The sequence below is a fragment of the Anas acuta genome, chromosome 3 (assembly GCF_963932015.1).
Source record: "Anas acuta chromosome 3, bAnaAcu1.1, whole genome shotgun sequence".
Classification (NCBI taxonomy): Eukaryota; Metazoa; Chordata; class Aves; order Anseriformes; family Anatidae; genus Anas; species Anas acuta.
This window is the reverse complement of record NC_088981.1, coordinates 53,093,981-53,115,987: the sequence shown is the minus strand read 5'-3', so window position 1 is coordinate 53,115,987 and position 22,007 is coordinate 53,093,981. Positions and strand designations below refer to the sequence as shown.

Here is a 22,007-nt window from a genome sequence, read left to right as displayed (position 1 = left end):
GTGCCAGCCCTGACAAGCTTATAGCTGTGCATCTATTTGTACTGGGAACTTATAGTAATAGAGTCAATGCTATCTTGGGGATCATTCTACAATCAATAACAGCATGGAATACTTCCATTTATTTATTTATTTCAGAATTACTGACACTTCATGGTTTTCATTGTAAAAGTCTAGTTCTTATGAGAAATAGAGGAGGAAGGTGAAACTTAGGGGTTGTTTTATTTTCTTTAAATGAGCACTGAAAGAAATATTTTCCCTCTGAAGCTGTGGAACATGCAATACGAGACGACCTCTTGACTTGCCACTGTGTTATTCTAGGTGATCTTGTGAAACTTCACCACACAAATAACCTGCACAGAAAACACCTCTACAAAGAAATTTTAGATGTAAATTGAGTACCCAACAGTATTTCAACTCTGTTTCCCATTATTTCCTGTTATTAAAAACTCACCTTCACTTTTCAAATTATAGTAGTCTGTCCTTTTAATTTTTGTCTCCAATCTGTTTAACACCACTGTAACTTGTCAGAGCACGTCAGATAGCTACAGATACAGTAGTTTTGCTGTAGACTAACATATGTATTCCTGGTTAACATGACTGTTTTGAACACTGGAAGTTGGAAAGCCCCTGTATCTCTTGGCTCTGCTTACCATTAAGTTTCATGCTTCTGTTATGTGCAATGCAGAAGTGCTGCAGAAGCAGGTTTTGACAGACTGGAAAAGCAGGCACTTTCCTCTGTAGTTTTTTTTTTTTTTTTTTTAATTTATATTTACTTATTATTTATTTATTTATTTAGAGGGAAAGTGTGTCCTACACCTTCCCATAGCATACTGCACAGAAACACTGTGGCACTGGTTTGTAATTACTTTGAGAGCTATGCAGCAGGAGACCCTGTCACGGCAGTGGGGTGGTTTCAGCTTCTTGGAGTTCCAACTGAAAGGAAAGAAATTGCAAACACAATGAGCAGTTACTTGATTTCTGCCCTCCCACCAGTTTGCATGTGTGTGCGTGTTTTGTTCTTTTTAAAGAATAATTCACTTATAATTTGCAGCTACTGACCTGCCCTATAAAGCTGAACTGGTAGCCCAGGCAGCAAGGCAAGAATATGCCTTTGTCATAAAGCAACAAAGGCAGAGTAAATGATTAGAGCAAAGTTTTGTGTCTGAGCTTTAATGACAGAAAAACATTAGATAAGCAGTGCTGTTGTATTTGAATTAGTCTATTTCATAGCAAGCAAGTTGTTTTCTTTCTAGAGGGAAACTCTCAATGAATTTCACTTGTATTGGATTTCACTCCCTCCCTGTATTATTTCTGCAACAACCACAGGTAAGTTGGTATTTTACATGCCTATTAGTATCTTTTCTGTGTTCACACTAGTAAATTGACTAACTTCTGGATTTGAATTTAAAGATCCAGTTTGCATTTTGTGTGAAATGGGGTTACATCAGCAAACAAACCCAAGCATCCCCCTGTTCCATGCATCTATGGTATCCACACCAAGTCCTATTCACATACAGGCATGATAGCACTACAGAAATGGTCAGGCAAATCTGCCTAAGACACATCATGTCCTGAAAGTCTGCAACCCATTTTACCATTCAGCAACCAGAACATGTTGAAAATGGGGGAGACAGTGTCATTGAACTGTTTATGGTATGGAAAGCTGAGTCACAGATGAACCTTGATGGACACAAATGAGGAGAACATGTTATACATGGGCAAGGATTTTGGGGTGGGGGGAAGGTGCGTTTTCTAACTGGATTGCTTTCCAGGAGCCTTCTGCAGTCATATCTGTTAGGACTTCTGACTGGAGATAAATTTTTCCAAGGCCAAAACATAACTCAAATGCTCATTTAGTTCAACATGCTATATTTAGGGATTTTCTTTATTCTGTATTAGAAATGCTCCTCCTCCTCAACTTTTTGTCAGAAATTGACCTGATTCAAAATCTGAATATCCCTGTCTTTTGGAGAAATCTAGATCCAGAAAATAATTTTGAAGTTCATACTCACTTCTGAATTAAATTAATAGAAATTTCATTTCAGATAGCATTTGAAAAATGTCTCAGTCACACAGAATCACAGAATCACAGAATTTTCTAGGTTGGAAGAGTCATGTGGTTTAATTTTTAGGTAGTCCTGTGGTCTTGTGTGTGGAGCTAGGAGTTGGACTCAATGATCCTTGTGGGTCCCTTCATTCAAACTCATGGATATTCTATTGTTCTTTTGTCGATTGGATACAGTTTTTTGTTTGTTTGTTTTTGTTTGTTTGTTTTTTAATGGTGAACTTTCTTCTTCTAATTTCTTATGGAAAAAGCGAAATGTTTTTGTCTCCATTTTTTCTAATTCACAGTTCAAGGAATGCCACAAACACAAACAACCTTACAATGCATCTAACTAGTTTCAGTGCTCATAGCATTGTTTATAGTTGCTGCCTTTAATGAAATTGTTTAGCAAACACATTCTGTTTTCTTTGTTACCTAGAAGATTCACAAGGGTCCCATGTCAATGCAAATGTTCAAGACTTTTAAATCTAGCAGAGATTCTCCGTGCATCTGAAGTTAAAGCCATTTCAAAATTTGTTAGGGTCTTTGTTATGAACCAGGTTAATATCAATGACATCAAAACAATTCAGACATTTGCAAAAGCTAATATTTGGTCCTTTTATTAGCATTCCCAACTAATATTGAGTCATGCAGAGAAAAATTTGAAGTAAGCAGTTCTGTTCTGCAAGATTTTTTCCAGTGTTCTGTCATTCCTATTTTCTTGTTTTAATCTTTCATGCAAATGCACTTGAAAGATTGCACATGCTTCTCTGAAAATTAAAGTGAGTCAAACCTCTAAGCTCACCCTGAAACAATGCGACCTGAACCTTCTGACACAGACATTAGCCGAGTAACCTGGGATACATCCCCCACAGATGTGAAGCATCTAATTCTTAAAATTCCAGATTCTTCAGGCCTGACTAGCCACTGTCTTTTCTCCCTCAGAAATCTGTTGCTCCACTGGACATGTACTATTTTTCATAAAAGCTCACACCATGTTTCACACAGTGTTTCATTTCTGGGGGAGGTCAGAACTTGTTTTGCACTTTTCCTAAATGTTGATAAAACAATAAACAAATTCTTAACCAAGAAGAGCTTTTCTGTAATGTCAAAGAGCCATAACGGAGGCCAAATGATAGTATCTTAACTCAGAATAATATGAACATTTGTATCTGTTGTTTTGCACTGATAGAAAACACAGTTGTTGTTCCCACAAGTGAGTGCTTATTTTAAGTGCTTCAAGAGTGTGAGGCCCCAAGCAGTTGAGTGCTTGCAGCTCTCATTAACTTTAGCAGGAGTAAGAATTCTCACTTGGGAAAACAAAACAAAACAAAAAAACAAAACAACTTGTAGAACATCTGTTTTTATGAAAATATCTTGAACTGTGCTGAGCACTATACTCTGCACAATTAGGATTCATACCAAATGCTCTCCAAGGCCCTGTCTATACAAGAAAGAGCTTGTCAGTATAGTTAGATCAATATTGATATACTGGCTAGACTTGCCTGTACAGAAAGCACTTACCTGTGAAAAGAATACCCTGTGAATAGAATTTACAAAGCTCCCCAAGTGTTTGAGCAAAGTGGTTTTTTTTGTTGTTGTTTTCTGAGAACAAAAGATGAATTCACCCTAGGGCATTCTCTGTCTAAAATAAATAAATAAAATGCTACATTTGTAAAAACTTCCCAGAAAACCTTTCCAGAACAGATTAGTCCTACAACCCTACTGTCGTGTAGATAGTAAGAGACACCAAAAATGTCTTTTACAGAAAAGTTTTTTGGAGAAGAAAATAAGTAAATGAAGTTTAATATTCTGTTTTGAACATGGCTTGGTGTGAATGTATTTCAGAGCTTCTGAGGAGGGTGGAAAGGACTGCACCTACTAGCTGGTGTGCTGCTCTCTAGGGAGCACAGCAGTCAGAAGGTTCGGGTCAGCATCCATCAGGTACATCTGGCTGAAATAAACCAGTGGCAACAGCTGCTCAAGCAAGGACTGCTGCAGTGATGGTGAGGGAAGTGAAAATGGGGCCATTTAGGGGCATTTCAAATTCTCTCAAATACCAGACCATGCAAACAGACCTGTCCACACATCTATGAGGACAGGAGTTTCCAAGTGATGGCTTCTTCTCCCTAGCCTTGGGGGAAACATGCCAGCTAGCTGCTAGGAAGAGCTACAGAAGTAGTGAAAGCTGCGTAGTCACACAGTTTCTTACAGTTCTGAGCACATTTCTTTTGTTACATGCATATTGGCTTTTTGCTTCAATTTCCTCCCTTGCTTCCTCACTCTGACCTTATTCCTTATGTTCTCCTTTCTCCTCTGTATTCTTCCTGTCACCTATCTTTCTCTTCAGCATCTGTCCTGTCACTTCTCTTTACCTGTGCTTTAACTCTTCTTAACTCATTCTACCAATATCCCCTGAAGGAAACTAACACAAAATCTCCAATTATGTGATTAGCTTGATCCTTACTTACATTCTTACTTCCATAATAAAGCTCACTTCTATCCCTGCCTCAACTAGCTTTCTCTCTTGTTGGTGTAGGATGAAAGATCTTTGTGGGAAGGATCATCTTCTGTCCTGTTTGCTCAGTGCACAGTGAAATAGACTTTATCTCAGTCAGACTCTAGGTGGTACCACAGTAATCTCTGCTAAGGATAGAAGTTTAGGAAGCCATGGCTCTCCTAAATTTAATGTAAAGAAGTATAAGTAAATGTAGAAAATGTGTTATTACACACTGCACTGTAAAAAGCTGAAAAAGCTAGACATGAACTAGATAAAGATACAACCCCGTTGTCAGACACATGCACAAAATTGACTCCATTGAGAGCTGCAAAAGCCTTAGTGAGAGCTGAATCCATCTACTAAACTTTTGCTACAAGTGGTGAATACTACACATATATACATACATACATGTATGTGACCATGCCAAGTTTGGCAGTTCTGCTCCACCACTGAAGTGTGGGTAAGACTGAGCAGACACTAACTGATTTCTCAGCCTGCAGCTTGGCATGTGCAAATCATGTTCTGGTGAATAACACCACTAGCTGCAGATGCTCAATAGACCTTCCTCATCTCCCTTCTGCTTTCTCCTTCCTCTTTTTCTGGTGCATTTACTTTGTATGGATAAGGTAATATTCTGATCTGGGCTTCCTGATTGCCCGTGTGACAGGTAAGCTATTTCTTTCACAAAAAGCCACTTCTCTGCATCTCGAGAAAGCAGCTAGCTTGTGGGTGAAGGGCCAGCAGTGAGAAGCTCATGAAGGAGCAAACTAAGGATATTGCTGATGTTCCAATGAAAGATGAGGTGGCAAAGAATAAATGCTTCTACCTCTATTTGTTCTTTTTAATGAGAGAAGATTCAAACCTTTTCTAACAATCGTTAGGCTTGTATATTAAGATTGCCTTTGTGTTTTGCTTATGTTCACCGAGGGATGTGCTTTGGAAACAGGAATAATCACAGATGCATGGATGTCAAATATGTAACAAAAATGATTTTTTTTTCCACCCAAAAAGCTAAGCAAAAATAGCTTGAATAAAAACAATCTTTCTCCTGGTATCTGCTGTGCCATAAAATTCCTACTCTGTATACCTTAAACAGGTAAATGGCACAATACTCCTTAATATGTGTGTGTATACAAGTATATTTATATATCTATATATCTATCTATCAAAACCTACACTAGCCAACACAGATATTGATCTGATACAAGAACTGCATGCAGATGACCTCTGTCTACTTCTTGCATCTCTTCCAGGAGAAACAGGGCCTTGTAGGCCTTTCTTGTACATCAATCAGAAAGTGTACATGCAGTTTCTTCTCTTTACAGTTTACTGATGAAATGGTAGGAGAGAGACATATATATTGGCCCAACTCTGTCTCCCTCAACAGACAGAATAGAGAAATCTTTGATTATTCTCTAACCCATTCTAAATTGGACACCTGTTGTAAACCTTCTGTGAATGAAACACTCTGTTTTGGGTGTTGTGTATATACATGCACGCTGGACCCTATCATGCAAGGTATCTTTGAAAGCCCTCAGCTTTTGGGCATCAACTAGAGTATAGAACAACTTGCACCATGCAGGACTGGGGTCTCTGTGTGTGAATACACCAGCTTCAAATGTAGCCCTGAAGGTGTTTAGACTTTCAAATAGCTACAAATCAGTATAAACTGTAACTTCAGAATACATGTCATCTCCAAGTGGGTGGCCTGAATCCAGAGATGACATCTCCACTGCTAGTCATACCTGATGGTTAGTCCTGTCCACCGTGTTGGCAGTGGAAGCATGGTCACGAGTGTTTTGGCGGACTCGGGTGGAGTTTTGCTGCTCAATGGTTGAGGAGGTGGGGATGCAGAACTCTCTGAAACATCTTTTGAAATTCTCATCTAGAAATGCATACAGGACTGGATTAAGGCAACTATTTGTATACCCTAAAGCAATACAGAAGTGCCAGGAGACAGTTTGGAAAGTAGTTTCTGGGATGTTGACCAGGGCTTTAACGATGACATAAATGTGGATGGGAGTCCAGCAGACGATAAACACTGCCACCACTACAAGAACCATCCTTGTGATTCTCCGCAAGTTCCTGTCCTTCTCCTTGGAGCCAGATAACATGCGAACACTCTTCAGGCGTAAAATCATCAGCCCATAGCACACAGTAATAATCAGGACTGGCATGATGAAAGCGAAGATGAAAACACAGATTTTCAAGAGGTTCTCCCAGTACCAAGCAGGGTGAGAGAACTTAAGTGTACAGTCAATAGAGCCTAGAGATAAAAAAAAAAAAAGAGTAGAGAAGAACAAGCTGGTCAGTTTGGCATTTGCTTCCCTTCAAAACTTTTTTGTTATATATCATGAGCAAATACATGAATATTTACTATGTAAATAACAAAAACAAAGCAATCTGTGATCTGTCATTGGCACAAATACTGATAGGACACAGCACTGCAAAATATGTATGAAGCCTTAGAAAAACAAGAGCAAAAAGTAACGTTCTTTGTATTATATTGTTTGGAATTCTGCATATATTTAACAAGAAAAAGAGTTGAATTGTCATAAGTGTTCAAACTTTGGCTCATTTTCACTTTTAAGATAAAAAAGGTGAAAATATGATGATTTCAGCACTGTAGTTTGTGCGTTTAAAGGCAAAGGAGAAAAGGATGACATGACATGGCAACTGTGCACTTTGGAGTGTTTTTGATTTATGTTGAGACGCTGTCACTTGAAGGACACCACTGAGCACCAGTGATCCAGAATGTGCTCTCAGTTCTGTACTACGTCCTGCTAGATGAGGTAGAAAATGAAGACCAGCAACTTCAGTGGGAATATCTGGGGTAAAGCACAGGCTCCTGTGCTTTAACAGAGTGCATATACCCCTATAGCTGAAGGTAGGCACAAATGCTTTTTCAAACACTACAGGGGCTGTCTAGGGCAGCAAGACTCACATGGATCCCGCTGGAATTGCTGGTTGTCAAAGACTGATCACATGACGAGCTGTCTCTGGTCAAGAAGAGCCAGCTGCCAAATTTTTCAAGATGGCTATGTGCACTAACACCTGATTCATACAGCCTGCAGATCAAAAGTTAGTTCACTGTCTCTACAATAAAAAGAAAGAATGCAGAAAGGAGTTTAAACACTGAAATATTCAATTTGGGAATGAAAACAAAACTTACCATGCCTGTATTTAGTAGTTGCCATGAACATAACTGGCAGTCCAATGGCAGAAGAAAGAATCCAGTTGCAGACGTTAACTATTTTTGCATTTCTGGGGGTACGAAAATCAAGGGCCTTAACTGGGTGGCAGACAGCTACATAGCGATCCACACTCATAGTGCAGAGCGTGAAGATACTGGTGAACATATTGTAGTAGTCTATGGATATAACAATTTTACAAAGGATTGTACCAAATGGCCATGTTCCCATCAAATAATTCACGCTCTGGAATGGCAGAGTACTTGTTGCTAATGCGTCTGCCAATGCAAGATTGAAAATATAGATATTGGTGGCAGTCTTCATTTTCGTGTACCTAGAAAAAAAAATCAGCAAAGAATGTGAATGACCAAAACTATCAATGTCAAACAAAATTGAGGCCAGAACAACACCCCATAATCAGCCCATAAATCATGGTAAGTGACTTTCAGATTAGCATACCAGAGGATGGGTAGAGAAAAACTCAGAATAAATGGAACACCATCTCTTCACTGACACTACGATGGGCCTTATTCCACTTAAATATGACACAATTTTTGGTTTTGGTATCTTGTTTTCATTGTTGGTTTAAGCCTAAAAGTTCTTGGACTTTCCATTATTTCATGTAATGGGCTCTGTAGGCTATTAATGAAAGATTCTGCTTGATGTACTCTGTAATCTTTGTTTTCCTAATCACCGTTTTCTTACAAAGAAAGGAATCCAAGCTTTTGCGGTGATAGAAAGCATTTACTTCCACAATTGCTTAAACAACAAAAGCCTACTGAAATTCACAATATTCCTTTCAGTGATTTCTATGGGATTTGAGTATTGCTCTGTACTGAATATTTAGAGATTTTATAAAGAGCTTATTTCTAAAAAGCACATTTTGTTAAAGGTGTATTTCTCCAAATAAGTAGATTATCAGTGTCCCCAGGATTGTATTTTTTATATGAACAAATAAATACTGAAAATTGATCAAAACAGATTTTTAACAGCATGAAAAATAATGGTCCTCAAAATGGAGCTCTTCAAAGCCTTGATCTTAGCTGTTATTATATCTGTTCTTAAGGTATCCTTAAGTCTACCTATTTGAAGAAACCGTACAAACAGTTCTATCAAATTGCTATACTTCAGATGGACTGGATTTTACATGTAATTAAAGTCACAGGCTATCTATAGAGCTAACTTATAATGCTGAAAGTACTGTATTTATAAATGTGATCTTTTAGCAGATATTGTTTTCACACTTTCATTCAAGGCCATTAAAGAATCTTAAACCAAACAAATGTGTAAAGAAAAAATCTTAAAGGCAAGCCCCAGAAAATGTGAATGCTGGTATTTAAATTAGGTTGGCAGTTTAGTATCTGAAACACTGACTACATTAAGTTTTGCATTACACTGAGTAAGGTTGCAAGTGAGGACAGAAGCTGGCTTTGAGCAACATTACTTTTATTTTCACAGCTCTGCAGTGAAATATGAATACAGTAACATGATGACTCAACATTTTGGTGAACATTTAGCTCAACAGTGCCATGGATAAATATTCAATTTAACTATGCTCATTATAATACTGACACCCAACAATATGCTTCTTCTATCTCCTCATGGCAGGTTTTGTACCGTAAAACGTCAATTTTTATACAGTGTTTTTTGTTGATATTAGGAGATGATAGATCAGATTCACAACTTTAAGTCTGTCTAACTCTGTAGGCAGCACTCAGTCTTGCTTTTATCTGTTCTAACCAGCAAAGATTTAAAATACACTTGAAGATTTGAGCTGCAGAGATCCACTCAACTGGGATTTGGTTGGAATAAGCAAATGCACTAAGGAAAACCCTTTGAATCCTTCTGAAATAGCCACTAAGTTCCTAACACTCCAGGATAAATAAAAACCTTCAACTGCCAGGCCATGGGTCAACTGTAGTTTGCAAACCAAACAAAAGGTTCATCAAACTAACCTAGATAGACTCTGCTTCCATTGTACAAAGTGTAATAGCACCTTGAGCAGGGGAAATGCGCACCTTGCCATCCACATCCTTACATGCAAGAAGAAAGAGATGTGTTCATTCCTGTGCATCTCTCTCTTTCTGTAAGATGTGTGCCACAGCTCTGTTTGTGGTCCACTTCAACAGGGAAGTCTCCAGATGATCACCTCTAAATATTTTGAAGAAATGTTTTAAGTCTCAATGGCTCAAATAAAGAGCAAATTAACATGAATAATGTACATTCTCGAAGGGAGGAAGGAAGGAAGGAAGGAAGGAAGGAAGGAAGGAAGGAAGGAAGGAAGGAAGGAAGGAAGGAAGGAAGGAAGGAAGGAAGGAAGGAAGGAAGAGAAAAAGAAAGGAAGAGAAAAAGAAAGAAAGAAAGAAAGAAAGAAAGAAAGAAAGAAAGAAAGAAAGAAAGAAAGAAAGAAAGAAAGAAAGAAAGAAAGAAAGAAAGAAAGAAAGAGAATTTAGATCATAGCATGCTTTTTCTAAGCCTAATAGACACAGCTGATAGACTGGCACCTGAGTCTTGTCCAATGGACAAACCATTCATTTGTGTTGTTGAAATATAGACTCCTCCAGACCCTTCAGCCCTTTTGTAACACATCAGTCTTACACCATCTTTGTACCACTGTCTGGTGCAAAGGCTAAACACAGACTATGTCTCTGGCTTCTTTGCATATCTTAGGAGATAGAATGGCTGATGGAAGATTGGTAACAACTACTTTCAGCAGCACAAAGTCTACGGACAAAGCTTTTGTCCATAGAATGCTAATTTGGAGAGGAAGGCTGCTTCAATTGATCTGTGTTTAAGTAAAATGCAAAATATATGAAAAACTAGCTTAATTAGAAAAGATTCATTGCAGAAAGCAGCCATTTGTGAAACTTGCTTGGCTGCTCAAAGAAACAACAGACAGCAATTACGTCTTGCATTCAGACAACCTCACATAACTCTTGTTGATGCTGGAGATTAGGTTAGCGTTCAAATTCATGTTCTTCCTGCATAAATGACTTGTTAAACAAATGAAGAATCATTATGTGCATGCATTAGATTAGTTGAGGTCTCCTTGGGTGGGAAGATTAAAACATGTGAAGCATGCCTAGTTGAACCAATTTAAATGAACATTTATTTTCATGGCTGTTCTGGTACATCTTGTACATGCAACCCCCCAAAAAAAGGATTTTTTGTGTGTGTGTGTGTGTGCTTTCCTAAAACATGAGGTATATTCAATTTTTATTGAGACCTTGATGGTTTGACAAAGGTTTAGTCTGGGCTGGACAACCCTTTCTTCTCTTTAACAATCCAGTAAGCATGTTTGATGCTGAAATGATGTCTCTCTGCTAGGCCATATCCTGAAAAGTACCTTTGGTCTCAAGTAATAGAATTAACTGATGGCTATCCTTTCTAATTGTCCTTTTCCTTTCTTTGCATTGCAGTGGGTCTCTTTCTACAATGTTAAAGACCTGCTCAGTATCTCAGTTACAACTGTGGTTTTGTAGGAGGCTGCTACTGATTAAAGCTTTGAAAGCTTTAAAAGTAACATATGTTCTGTAAGAGTCTAATCTACCTGTCTGGGACCGCATGGTTTCATCAGCTTAAAGACTTGGTATTTGATTCTTATATTCATAAATACTCCAGAATACTTATGCTGTAAAGCCATTAAACTCAAGCTCTACGTACAAGCAACATAAATTTGTGTACAAACCTTACATGTTATTATGTAGTCAGGCCATCTGGATTGGAGGTGACATACTGTGGTTAACAATCAACTCGTCCTTTTGATTTATGTTCCCCATAGGAGATTACATACGTGGATGTAATTCAAAAATAACAATCCCTCAGGGAAAGGATGCAAAAAAAAAAACAAACAACAACAACAACAAAAAACAACAACAAACAAAACAACAACAATAAAAAAAAAAAAAAACAAACACAGAAAACAAAGCCAACTCCAGCAGGTACAACACTATAGCAGAAAATGTTCATGCTTAATCAAAGTGAAATTCTGCACATTTGCTTACTTCCTGCACTGACCCTGAGTTTGGGGGCAAAAACTGAACTGGGGAAGGAAACAAAATGTACTGCCATTAAGACAGACAACCGTTTGCTGCCATTCAAACCTTGCCAGTCACTTATGTGAAGGAGATCAGAGTGCAAATGCTGAACTCTGTTGGTGAATATAGAGCACCATGAAGTTGCCTGAAGATAAAATTAATCTGGCTTCTCTCTCAGATTTTACATGATTACAAGACAGCAAAACCTAACTAAGCTTTGGGGTTGTGAAGTGTGTATTGGTGGTTTAATTAGAATCATTAAAAATTCAAACAAATACCAGGCATCGCTTCAGGTGCCAAGGCATGACATACTAAGTGAGTGTGATAGGCCTAAGAGTGAAAGGCATAGTTATTTGATTTACTTGGTGGGGAATGCAGCAAGTCCTACAACCACAGGATGCCAGAAAAGCTGTCCTCTAACTTCCTCGCATACCAGCAAGTGGATGCACGTCTGCTAAAGGAGCTTCAAGGTATGTTCTCAACGTGGATCTGAATGTAGGAAACACAACTGCTTCAGCTGCTACCTCTTTTCTCCCTCATCCTTTGTTTTCCCACTGCTAAGTCCATTTTTCACTTTATTCTTCTCCATAGCACAAGTGAACTGCATCCAGAATTTCACCAAAGTTTACTTCCCAAGCTATCTTCCTATCTTTGACTTCCCAGCTTGATCTTTCCCCATATCTAGCTGTATTAAGGCATGTGCAGACCCACCACTTGGTGGCTTTTGCACACACAGCCCAGTTAGGAGAAGGAAACAGCGCACACCACTTTTCATGGAGGAGCATCTGCTCAGGTCCTCTTCTCCTGTACTCAGAACCAATTAGCAACTTCAATCAGGCCTCAGCTTTGGGGCAGGGAGAGCTAAATGAAAGCCTCTGAGGCAGACACGACTTTCTTCAGACACCAGTGCTGGTCTTTTCAGGAATGTTGTTGTGCCAATAACAGAGAGTCCTGAGGGCATCTGACTCATCCTGTTTTCAATTAATTACAATAATGTGTTGAGCTTTGGGCTAAAATTCTCTTGCTGCTGTTCCTGCTTTTTTTTTTTTTTTTTTTTTGGTTACTGAGAGGGATCATATGGTGTTCTTTCTGCTCTTTGGTTTGAATTAGCAAGCTTAGTCTTTTCCCAGGGGAAAAAACTCCCCCCCCCAATAATAAATCAACAACAAGAACAACAAAATAAGCTTCTATCTTTGGGAAAAATAGCTACTTTGCAGGGGAAGGCTGGTCCTTTCCCTTTCGGTCTGAATGAAAGGATTAACTAGCAGGAAGATTAATCCAGACAGAAAACACAAACTTCACAGTGACCAACAGGTAACTATTTTATTATCATATTTCTCTCATTATTTTCATGCCTTTTTAATTACATGTATATGCAAAATATCCTTGGAGCCAGCTAAGGACAGGTCCTTAGCTATATATATCCACATCAATTTGCCAGGCAAACATTCAAGATGTTGCAATGTCTTATAACTCCTATTACCCTAATTTATTTTTCTTTTCCCAGACACCACCTACAGCTATTTAATAATAAAAAGAAATGACAGTAACATGTATGCTCCAATTCCCATACGGTCAACTGCTAGTACACTGAACTCTTCCCCTCAGCCTAGTAAAAAAAAGGGAAACGTTATCCCCAAATTATTCCAGGACTTACTCTGTTTGTTAAGCCACCTTTAGCTCAGTTTCTGTGTGCTTGGAAGCACGTATGGGTTGTCAGTAATTGCTGTTGCTTTCACAGTTATTGTGTAACACATCTCTGAGAAATAAATCAATGGTGCTAAAAACAATAACTCCAATATATTGTCATTATCAGGCAGCGGGTGCTTATTGCTGAAGTTTTTTCCTTTGCCAGGAAGAAGTGCAAAGGAGAATTGTCAGCATCTTTAACTTAACTTTCTCCCCTGTGCATTCAGGGAAGTGTGATTGGGAGTGAAACCACTGACTATATCAATGATAACCGAGGTGAATTTTTTATAGGAGGGACAAGTTAACAGCTATTTTCCCTATTTTCAGAAGAGAAGAGATCTTCCAGGTGCTGGTTCCCTCCTCCTGGTTTCTGTTCTTATCTCCTCATGTGAGGACTGTACATGAGACATCCCCTACCTAGTTCACAAGCTGGCAGGGAAGCTTTTGAAGGTAGTTTTGCTGCTAGAAGGTATAAGATCCACAAAAGACTGACGAGGAACAGCAGTTGTTATCCTCCCTGGTAAAAGGCTATCATAGTGAATATACAGAGTCTTTTCTGTGCAAGAGACAAGGATTTTCTTGTGAATGTGTTAAGTGTGATCTTGAAAGGAGCAACAGAGGTGAGATAAAGAGACTGGAGAGACTGGAGAGATGGTAAAGCTGCAGGAAGATGTGCCTGTAAAGCGAGAGTAATGGGGAAAGCTGGAGATGATGGAGAAAGGCATGACAGACAGATGGAGCAAGACTGTGTGTTTTGAGAAGACCAAATGAAAAGTACAAGGAAATATGGATTTGGTCCCATGTGACAAGGATGAGAGAGCATCTGATACTAGAGCTCTAATGGAGGAACTGATTCCATCATTTTAGGAAGATTTGTGAAACTGGTTTCCTGGATAATTTTTCTACAGAGGCAGCAGATCCTAGGGCTGGAGGTCAGCACTGAGCAAGGGGAGAACAGCACAAGGCACCTTAACCGCTGCTCCTTGCTCCGCTTCAAAAAAGACTCCTGTTACACTGGGATTGCTCTGTACCATGCAGTGAGGAGGAGACGCCCCATCCTACACAAGCAGCTTTGTTTTGAGGTTTTATTCCTGATCTGAGGTACAAGATCTTATAGCTGATAATTGAACACTTCTCAGTGAGAAGGTGGAAAAAATGTGCTATTTCATGTTCTTCACAGTTACTTGAGTAGCTATAGTCTGTCATCTTTACTTTTTTTTCATCATGCAAATTCAAAGGGAAATATGAATAAAATTTAAAAGTGTTTATCATTGAACAGATGAATGAGAATGCTTTTTAACAGTTAGGCTAAGCTGTCGAACTCCTTGCTAGTGAATACCCTTAAAATCCAACTTCCAAAGGGGAGCAGGGTCTTTGAAAGATAATGATAGCATCCCCACTAATACACCAATAAAGACAAATTCCATGGTATAGGCAAAGATGATTATGAGAAGAACTTTGAGATAAGCCTAATAGCAATTCACTAAATATCTGCTTTCAGGTTTTTCCAAGATATAGTTATAATGAATGGATTTGTGTTTTGAAGATAATTATCAAGGACTGAAAGCTTATTTTCACTTGGAATTGTAATGAAAATAAATAGTTTTTTTTTTGAAAGTATCCATTAATGAGGATCTCTAGAAAATGATTTTACTTCAGAAAATGATTGTTGAAAAGTGGTAATAAAAACAGCTTTGTTGAAAAGTGGTAATATTTGTGAAAATTTATTTCCAACCTTATTTTAGATTCTGTTTTTATTTAGGATTGCTGCATGGAAATGTTCACAGAAAATGAAAAAAAAAAAAGCAAAATGTTCACAGAAAGATGTTGAAAAACATGCTGATGCAAACTGCAGCTCAGAAAGTCTGTCCGCAGTGTAACAGACTGCTAGAAGGAGTATCACACAGAGATGCTGCTATTTCTTCTACTCTTTGTCTAAACACCAGCTACTGGCTATGGCTGGAAAAGAGGTCATTAAGTTAGAATGATACTGAAACATTCATAATGTTTTGTCTGAGATATTTGTAAGTATGTCATCTTTTCATCTAGTTGCCACAAAAAGTCAGTAATATTACACTGTTTTTTACAAGGAAAGTAAAAACATTTTGGAAGTGTTTAACATTATTTTTCCTGCAGGCCATCATCAAAATGATACTCCAGAAAATACAGCAGGATCAGAACAGTTTTTCCAAGAGGAATTGAAAGAGAGGTGAAGTTTTATGTCCACTTCTGCCCAGGATTGCCAGGGGGCAGCTGCTGGCTAAGTGTAGGGACCTCCCCTGTGGGGTCAGCCCCATGTCCCACGGGTGGGAGCTGGCTGGGGCCAGGTGCCAGGTGCCCATGGTGGCACCAGCTCTGGAGAGGCTGCTGGATAGTATCCTGTACCTGCCTCCTGCTCCTGAGGCAGACCAGGGCCATTCAGGGGTCTCTGACCATGGTCCTATCAATATAATTTAAACAAAAAGAGAATACAAAGGTATCAGTGGTGTTTTACCTATCTGCTTCCCTTGATCCTGGGGGAGGGAGGGGAGCATCTCACTAGTCAAACATTTACCCATTAGCAAAGGTTAGTAAACTTCTACTGCAAACAGTGTGCAGAGACACCTGCCTTTCTGTAATGCCAGATGCTAAGGCTCACCCTCTCACTGTACCTCTCATTTAACTCGCCTTCTGTGCTGTTCCTGACCAGTCAGGCTCCTTCAGTTATGTCCACAGATCTTCTCTGACTTGTACCAGTGAGCACCATGAATTCATAATAGACATTACTGGTTAAGGCTGCTGGTAACAACACGGAGGTGGAAATATTTGTTTTCAGACAGCTGACAGCATCAGCATATACAGTGCTACCCAAATGCAGAGATGTTCATGTGACTGTGGGAAGGAAATAAAAGAATTAATTTTATGTATTTCTTGGTTTCTAAATTTCCTGATGTATGTTGCTACAAGACATTCTGTGGGCCTTCTTTCACACTGCTTCTGTGACTCCATGTTGCCTTGCAAAGAAGAGCTCTGTTTTTTAGAGAAATTGTCTTCATTTCAGCCTCTTTCAAGCTTGAGATCACTTTCAGCTTATTTCTCTAATCTGACTCTCCACTTCAAATGCTATAACCTCTTTGTAAACTCCCCAATTCTCCCCTTCTCTACACATGTGTGATAATACTTATTCCTCTGGAGATATCAATTCTTCCTATAATTGAAATTTCACCCCAAATTCCCTTCTTAATAAAATACTTTTCCTGAAGCTTGAGTGAGCCAGGTTGTAGTAAACAGAGCTTTCAGTACAGAGTAGTCTTTCCAAATTAGATGACGTTTCAGTCACAGCTTTTTTGTTTGTTTTGTTTGTTTTTCTTTTCAAAACATTTTTAAGATGTTGGTTTGAGAAATGTAAAAAGCCTCTTTTGCTTCAAAGAGGGTTTCTTTCCCTATTTAAATATCGTGGGCTTTTTTTTTTTTTTTTTTTTTTTTTTTTAAACTGGAGTAATCATTTACTGTAATGAAATAAGGCATTTCTCTCCTCCTGCGAAGGACCACAGAGTACCTCAGGCCCCTTTGTTTATGATATGTGACAAAATTAATAGCAAAGAAATCAAGGCATCACTCTTGACTTGAGTGGCGCCAGCAGCTACTGATGGAATCACAGTCCTCTCGGGGCACTTCACATGGTGGAGTGCTGGGGCCTCAGAGAGCTACTCCATTCTTCTAGACCGGTGATGCCAAAGATGTTCTGCAACAATCTTTCACAGCTTTCCAGCATTGTGCATGCGGCCTTAATCACAGGGCACATTCTTCCCACTCTGATGTGTGACTAATATCCCACTGACTTGACTAGAAAGCAGGAAAAGCCTATAGATTACTGTGCAAATTAATTCAATACCATGTGGTACTAATTGTGCACTGTCTTGTTGCACTTTGCAGCAGCTATAAGTAGCGTTTGTTGTTGGCATGCCCGTAACTACACTGTGTTCATATCAGCAATTCACACTTACACAAAACACATAAGGAAAACAGATAATAAAAATTATCTACAGATTTTTCAGATTACTGGAAATTCATAGCTGGCAGTAAAACCTGACTATTATCGCTGTCACTCAGAAGACATATTTTATACTTCACAAAGGGAACAGCTCAGTGTTAGTAACATGGGGTTCAGCTTCACACACTGCAGATCTAACATGCTGTAAATATTAATTCAAGGAGGAAAATATTCAGCTGAACAGAAAGCATTTGGAAGAACAAGGGGGGTGGTTGATGTTGCATTCTTTATAAAGAAAGGTATACAAAGCCAGTGTCACTGTGGATTGATAATGACATCAATTCCACATCAGGCAAGCACTTGCATGGCTCCAGCTCCAAGCCCATGGATCTGCTTCACGTGGAAGAGTTGGAGTGGCTGGATGGAATTTTAAGGTCATCTGTTTATAAGAACATTATAGTTATTACAAAACATATTTCTAAAAAAGCTAAACGTCATATTAACACTCAGCACTCTGAATAAGAAGCCATTGTTGCTTTCACTGGGGCTGGAATCTGAGAGGTGAATAAGGACAGAGTTTCAAAAATCTAATCATTTACCTCAGGATTTTCAAGGTAAACTAGGTACCAATATCACTTTAAAATCTTCTTTCTAGTCGTCTTAATTCTTCTCAAAATTAATACAAACTTCAAAACCTCCTTTTTCTTGAGCTGGCATGGTGTGAAAGGTAGAAAAAGAAGGGGAGCTTTATGTTATATCAATTGCAATTCAGTGAAAGGTGTGCCACATATCCTTGGCTGGATCTAAGGATACACAAATGTGAGCACATGATCTCATAATTTCATATGCACATTTAGTATGACTGCAAATGCTGTCATGGTAGTATAGCTTTCAACAAGAAATAAATCAAAAAGTTCCCTACTGCAGCTCAGGTAGACTAAACCTATATAGAAGCATAGAAAGGAAAGGCATTTTGTGATGCTTAAACCACAGATCCTATTCAACCATAACATGCAAGCTCTTTTTCATCCCAGATTGGTAAATAAGTGTATGGTATTAACTTGGAAGGAACTCTGTCATATGGAAAGCCGTTCTTGTTGTGAAAGCACAGGAGACCTGGATTCAGTCCTGTCTTTGCCACAGAATTCCTGGGTGGTTTTGGGGAAGCCACTTAATTGATTTGTGTTTTCCTCTGTAAAATGAATATACTTTTTTTTTTTTTTTTTTTTTTTTGTCTTCTCCTATTACTTCCAGCTTTTGTTTTTAAGCTATAATCTCTGGAAAGGATGCTCTCCTAAGACAGAAAGCTAAATGTAGATGCCTTGTTCATTTTAGCTTTGTGGTGTAAGTGTAATTGAATTAATTAATGCAAGAAATATGAACCTAGAACAGGTTATGCCCACTATAAATACATAACTCCAGGGACAACCTGCAGCATATGCTCTGCTGACAACCATCCTGTCTCTGTTACACTGTGTGTCTGCTTTTTCTCCCAGAGGAATGCATTCAACACTTGCTCGTACAATTGCAGCCATGAGCACTTCTGCAGCCGTACCTTCGTACAGTCTCCAGAGAGAGCTTGAATCTCTGGCTGACCAAAACCACACACCAGTAGAAGAGCTTCCCAGCTCTGCCTATTTAAATAATAATCTCTAAAGTATAGTTGTAGTTTGAGCCACTGATGCACACAACGTGTGATCCCATTAGGTTTACGAGCTCCACAGGCTTTGCAGTGACATCCCCATGACACGGTGCCACATGCAGAAGGAAGCATCCTCCACCACGCCTCTAGCAAAACCGGTACGAAGCCTACCGGTGCCTGCGGGGCTCCTGCTGCCCGCTGCCCGCCTGCTACCTCGACCCCTCGGCACCGCTCAAAGGGAAACGGGCTGCTTCGCGGAGCCGGAGAGACAGGAGTCCCGGGGCGAGAAGGGAGCGCACCCCGGGGGCACCCTCCAGCAGCTCCCGTGGGTGGTTCCCACGGGCAAACACCGGTCCCGTCCCGTCCCGTCCCGCCCCGCCGCTCCGGGAGGTGGCACTGTTCCTCCACGGAAGCCGCCTACCCCGACCCCGGGCAACCAAAGGAGCCCCCCCCCTGCTTTTTTTTTTTTTTAAAAAAAAAAGATTTACGGCAATGAGATTTGTCACGCGTGGAAGACGCGCTTGCGAGTGACCTTGTAGAGCGCGGCGGCAGCTTGCGGGGGAGAAAGTCGCGACATGCGACTGCGCGGCTGGGCTGCTGGCAGAGGTCTCGACCCCCGCGTTTTTACACACGTGCACACGCACGGAGGTATATACGCACATACAGATACAGACGGATATAAACATGCACAGCAACACTTGGGGGAGCGCATCTATACATCCTGGCGGAGAGAGGCGCTCAGCCGCGATGCCATTTGTAATTTGCTCCTGCCTTTGGTCTGGGGTCAGCTGCGGGGATGTGCACCGCCTGTCTGTGAGCGCATCCTCACACACAGCGACCACAAGCTCTAAAACCCTCCCTGCCCAGCGGAGAGGTGCAAACTTCAGCCCTGGCCGGGCAGAGAGCAGCGGGGCCGCAGCACGGCGGGGTCGCAGCGCATCTCCTCGCAGCGCGGCGCCCAGCCCCGCCGCCCCGTCGCAAGTTTCCTCCTCCCGGTTTTTCTCCCTCCCTGGCCCCTTCCCCACAGCCCCTTTCCACTCCCCTCCCCTCCGCCGCCCCAGCGCGACCCCCGTCCCCCTCCTCGACGGCGGCGGCGGGCCGGGCGGGGCGGCACCCACCTGACGATGACATACATGACCAAGAAGTTGCCGAAGAGCCCCACGACGCACACCACGGAGTACAGGGCCATGATGGCGATGGCCGTGACCACCGAGGGCCCCCCGCCCGTGGGCGCGCAGGGCCCGCCGCCTCCTGCGCTGCCGTTGGCCCCGCCGCAGGGCTCGGAGCGGTTCCAGCCCGCCGCCACCGAGCCGTTCCCCCAGGAGCCCGGCGGGGCGGCCGCGCAGGGCGGCACGGAGGGGCGGCAGGCGGCGGCCGAGGCGTTGGAGACGAACGGGTCCTCCAGGGCGCCGACCAGGAGCGGCGCCGAGCCGTTGCCCAGCAGGTAGGCGACGGCCATGGTGCGAGGCGGTGGCGGCGCCCGGACCGGTGGCGGTGGCGGTGGCGATGCCGGTGGCGGTGCGGAGCGGGCGGTGCCGGGGAGGCGGTGGCGGCGGCGGCTCCCGCCCGCCCCGACGGCGCGCCCCGCCGCTGGGTGCAGGCACATGTGTGCGGCGGGCGGGACGGGAAGGAGGGGCCTGCGGCGGCGGGGACGGCAAGGGGAGGGGGGGAGGTGGGGCTTGCCCCCCTCCTCGGCACCCCAAAAAGGCCCCGGGGGGGAGCGGGCAGCCCCCCGCGGCGGCCGACTCCCGGTGGGAGCGGAGCGGGGACCGCCCGCTGGAGGGCACGGGCAGCGGGGGCACACCAAGAGGTCTCCCAGTCCCTGCTGAGCCGTGGTGGCGCTTGATAGGAAAGGGTTTAAAGCGCTCCCTTCCACAGGGCATCGGCAGCGAACGCCGGGGGGAGAAAACCTGGCGACACGGAGTGAGGGGGCTAAGGAGCGGGGCAGGGAGGGGATGGGTATGGCACTGATGAACGTAGTGAGTCAGGGATCGTGACAAAACGGTGCCCCCTGTGATTATATAGCTCGAGGAAGATGAGACTAGGAATAAAACGTGGTGAACTGTATGGCACCGCACCGGGAGGTGAGTGTGAGCCGAGCTGTGCTTTGGAAATGACTCGGATCTCACGTATCCTCAGGGTTTTTAGAGGAGTTTCTGCTCCAAAGCTCTGAGGATCCCCTCTCCCAGACACCGGTGCGATTGTTATCGGATGTGATTTAATGGAAAAGGAAGGCATCAACACCATGCTCTGAACTGGAAAGCTGTCCGTGCGTTGTATGGGCTGCTTGAGTGGCCCGCTGCTTATTTCCACCAGCACATTTCTGTGATCAGTTTGTTCCAGATGAGCACAGAGATGCATCTCCAAGAGTGCCTGCTGGGTGGCTGCTCATTAATTACTGGGACCCAGCTCTTTTATTGTCTCTCATCAATGAAATCAGAGGGGATCCTTCGTAAGGCAAAAGAAAAAAAAAATCAAAACACCTCCTAGTGAGCAGGAAGGAGACAGACAGGGTGGTAATTGCTCCTGCTGCTGCATCTCATGCTTAGTGCATCTGCTTACCACAGAGCACCTCCTGCTACTTCAAGAGTGGTAATGGCAGAAACAGAGAAGAGGAGGGTTGCACCTTGCCAGAAAGATGCAAAAATACAGGCGTTTTAGTCTGAGTTCCTGTGCTTCCATGTCAGAAACAACCAGGCAACCAGTGCTGATTAGGGCAGGGAGGAGAGGAAGGGCACACAAACTCTTCAAAAGTCTCTCTCACCATTAACAGTGGGGAGGAAGAAGAGGGAAAGTGAAAAGGGTGTCACTGGACTTTGGGAGGGACATGGATCTGGGTAATAGGTGTTCATTTTTATTTTTTTTTTTCGAGTTATGTACTGGTAAGTCTTGTCAGAGATACAGTGGAATGGAGGAAGAAAATCAGGCGAG

The 22,007-nt window shown here is 41.8% G+C and overlaps 1 protein-coding gene across 1 annotated transcript; it reads right to left on the bottom strand.

The window, feature by feature from the left end:
- Positions 1–632: 632 nt before the first annotated feature.
- Positions 633–20,681, bottom strand: OPRM1 (opioid receptor mu 1). The gene is made up of 4 exons (XM_068677138.1): positions 20,195–20,681; positions 7,717–8,069; positions 6,290–6,810; positions 633–933 (listed from the first exon to the last, which is right to left on the bottom strand). The coding sequence occupies exons 1-4, from the start codon at positions 20,533–20,535 to the stop codon at positions 895–897; spliced, it is 1,254 nt and encodes a 417-aa protein (XP_068533239.1). The 5' UTR covers positions 20,536–20,681; the 3' UTR covers positions 633–894.
- Between the last annotated feature and the right edge of the window lie 1,326 nt (positions 20,682–22,007).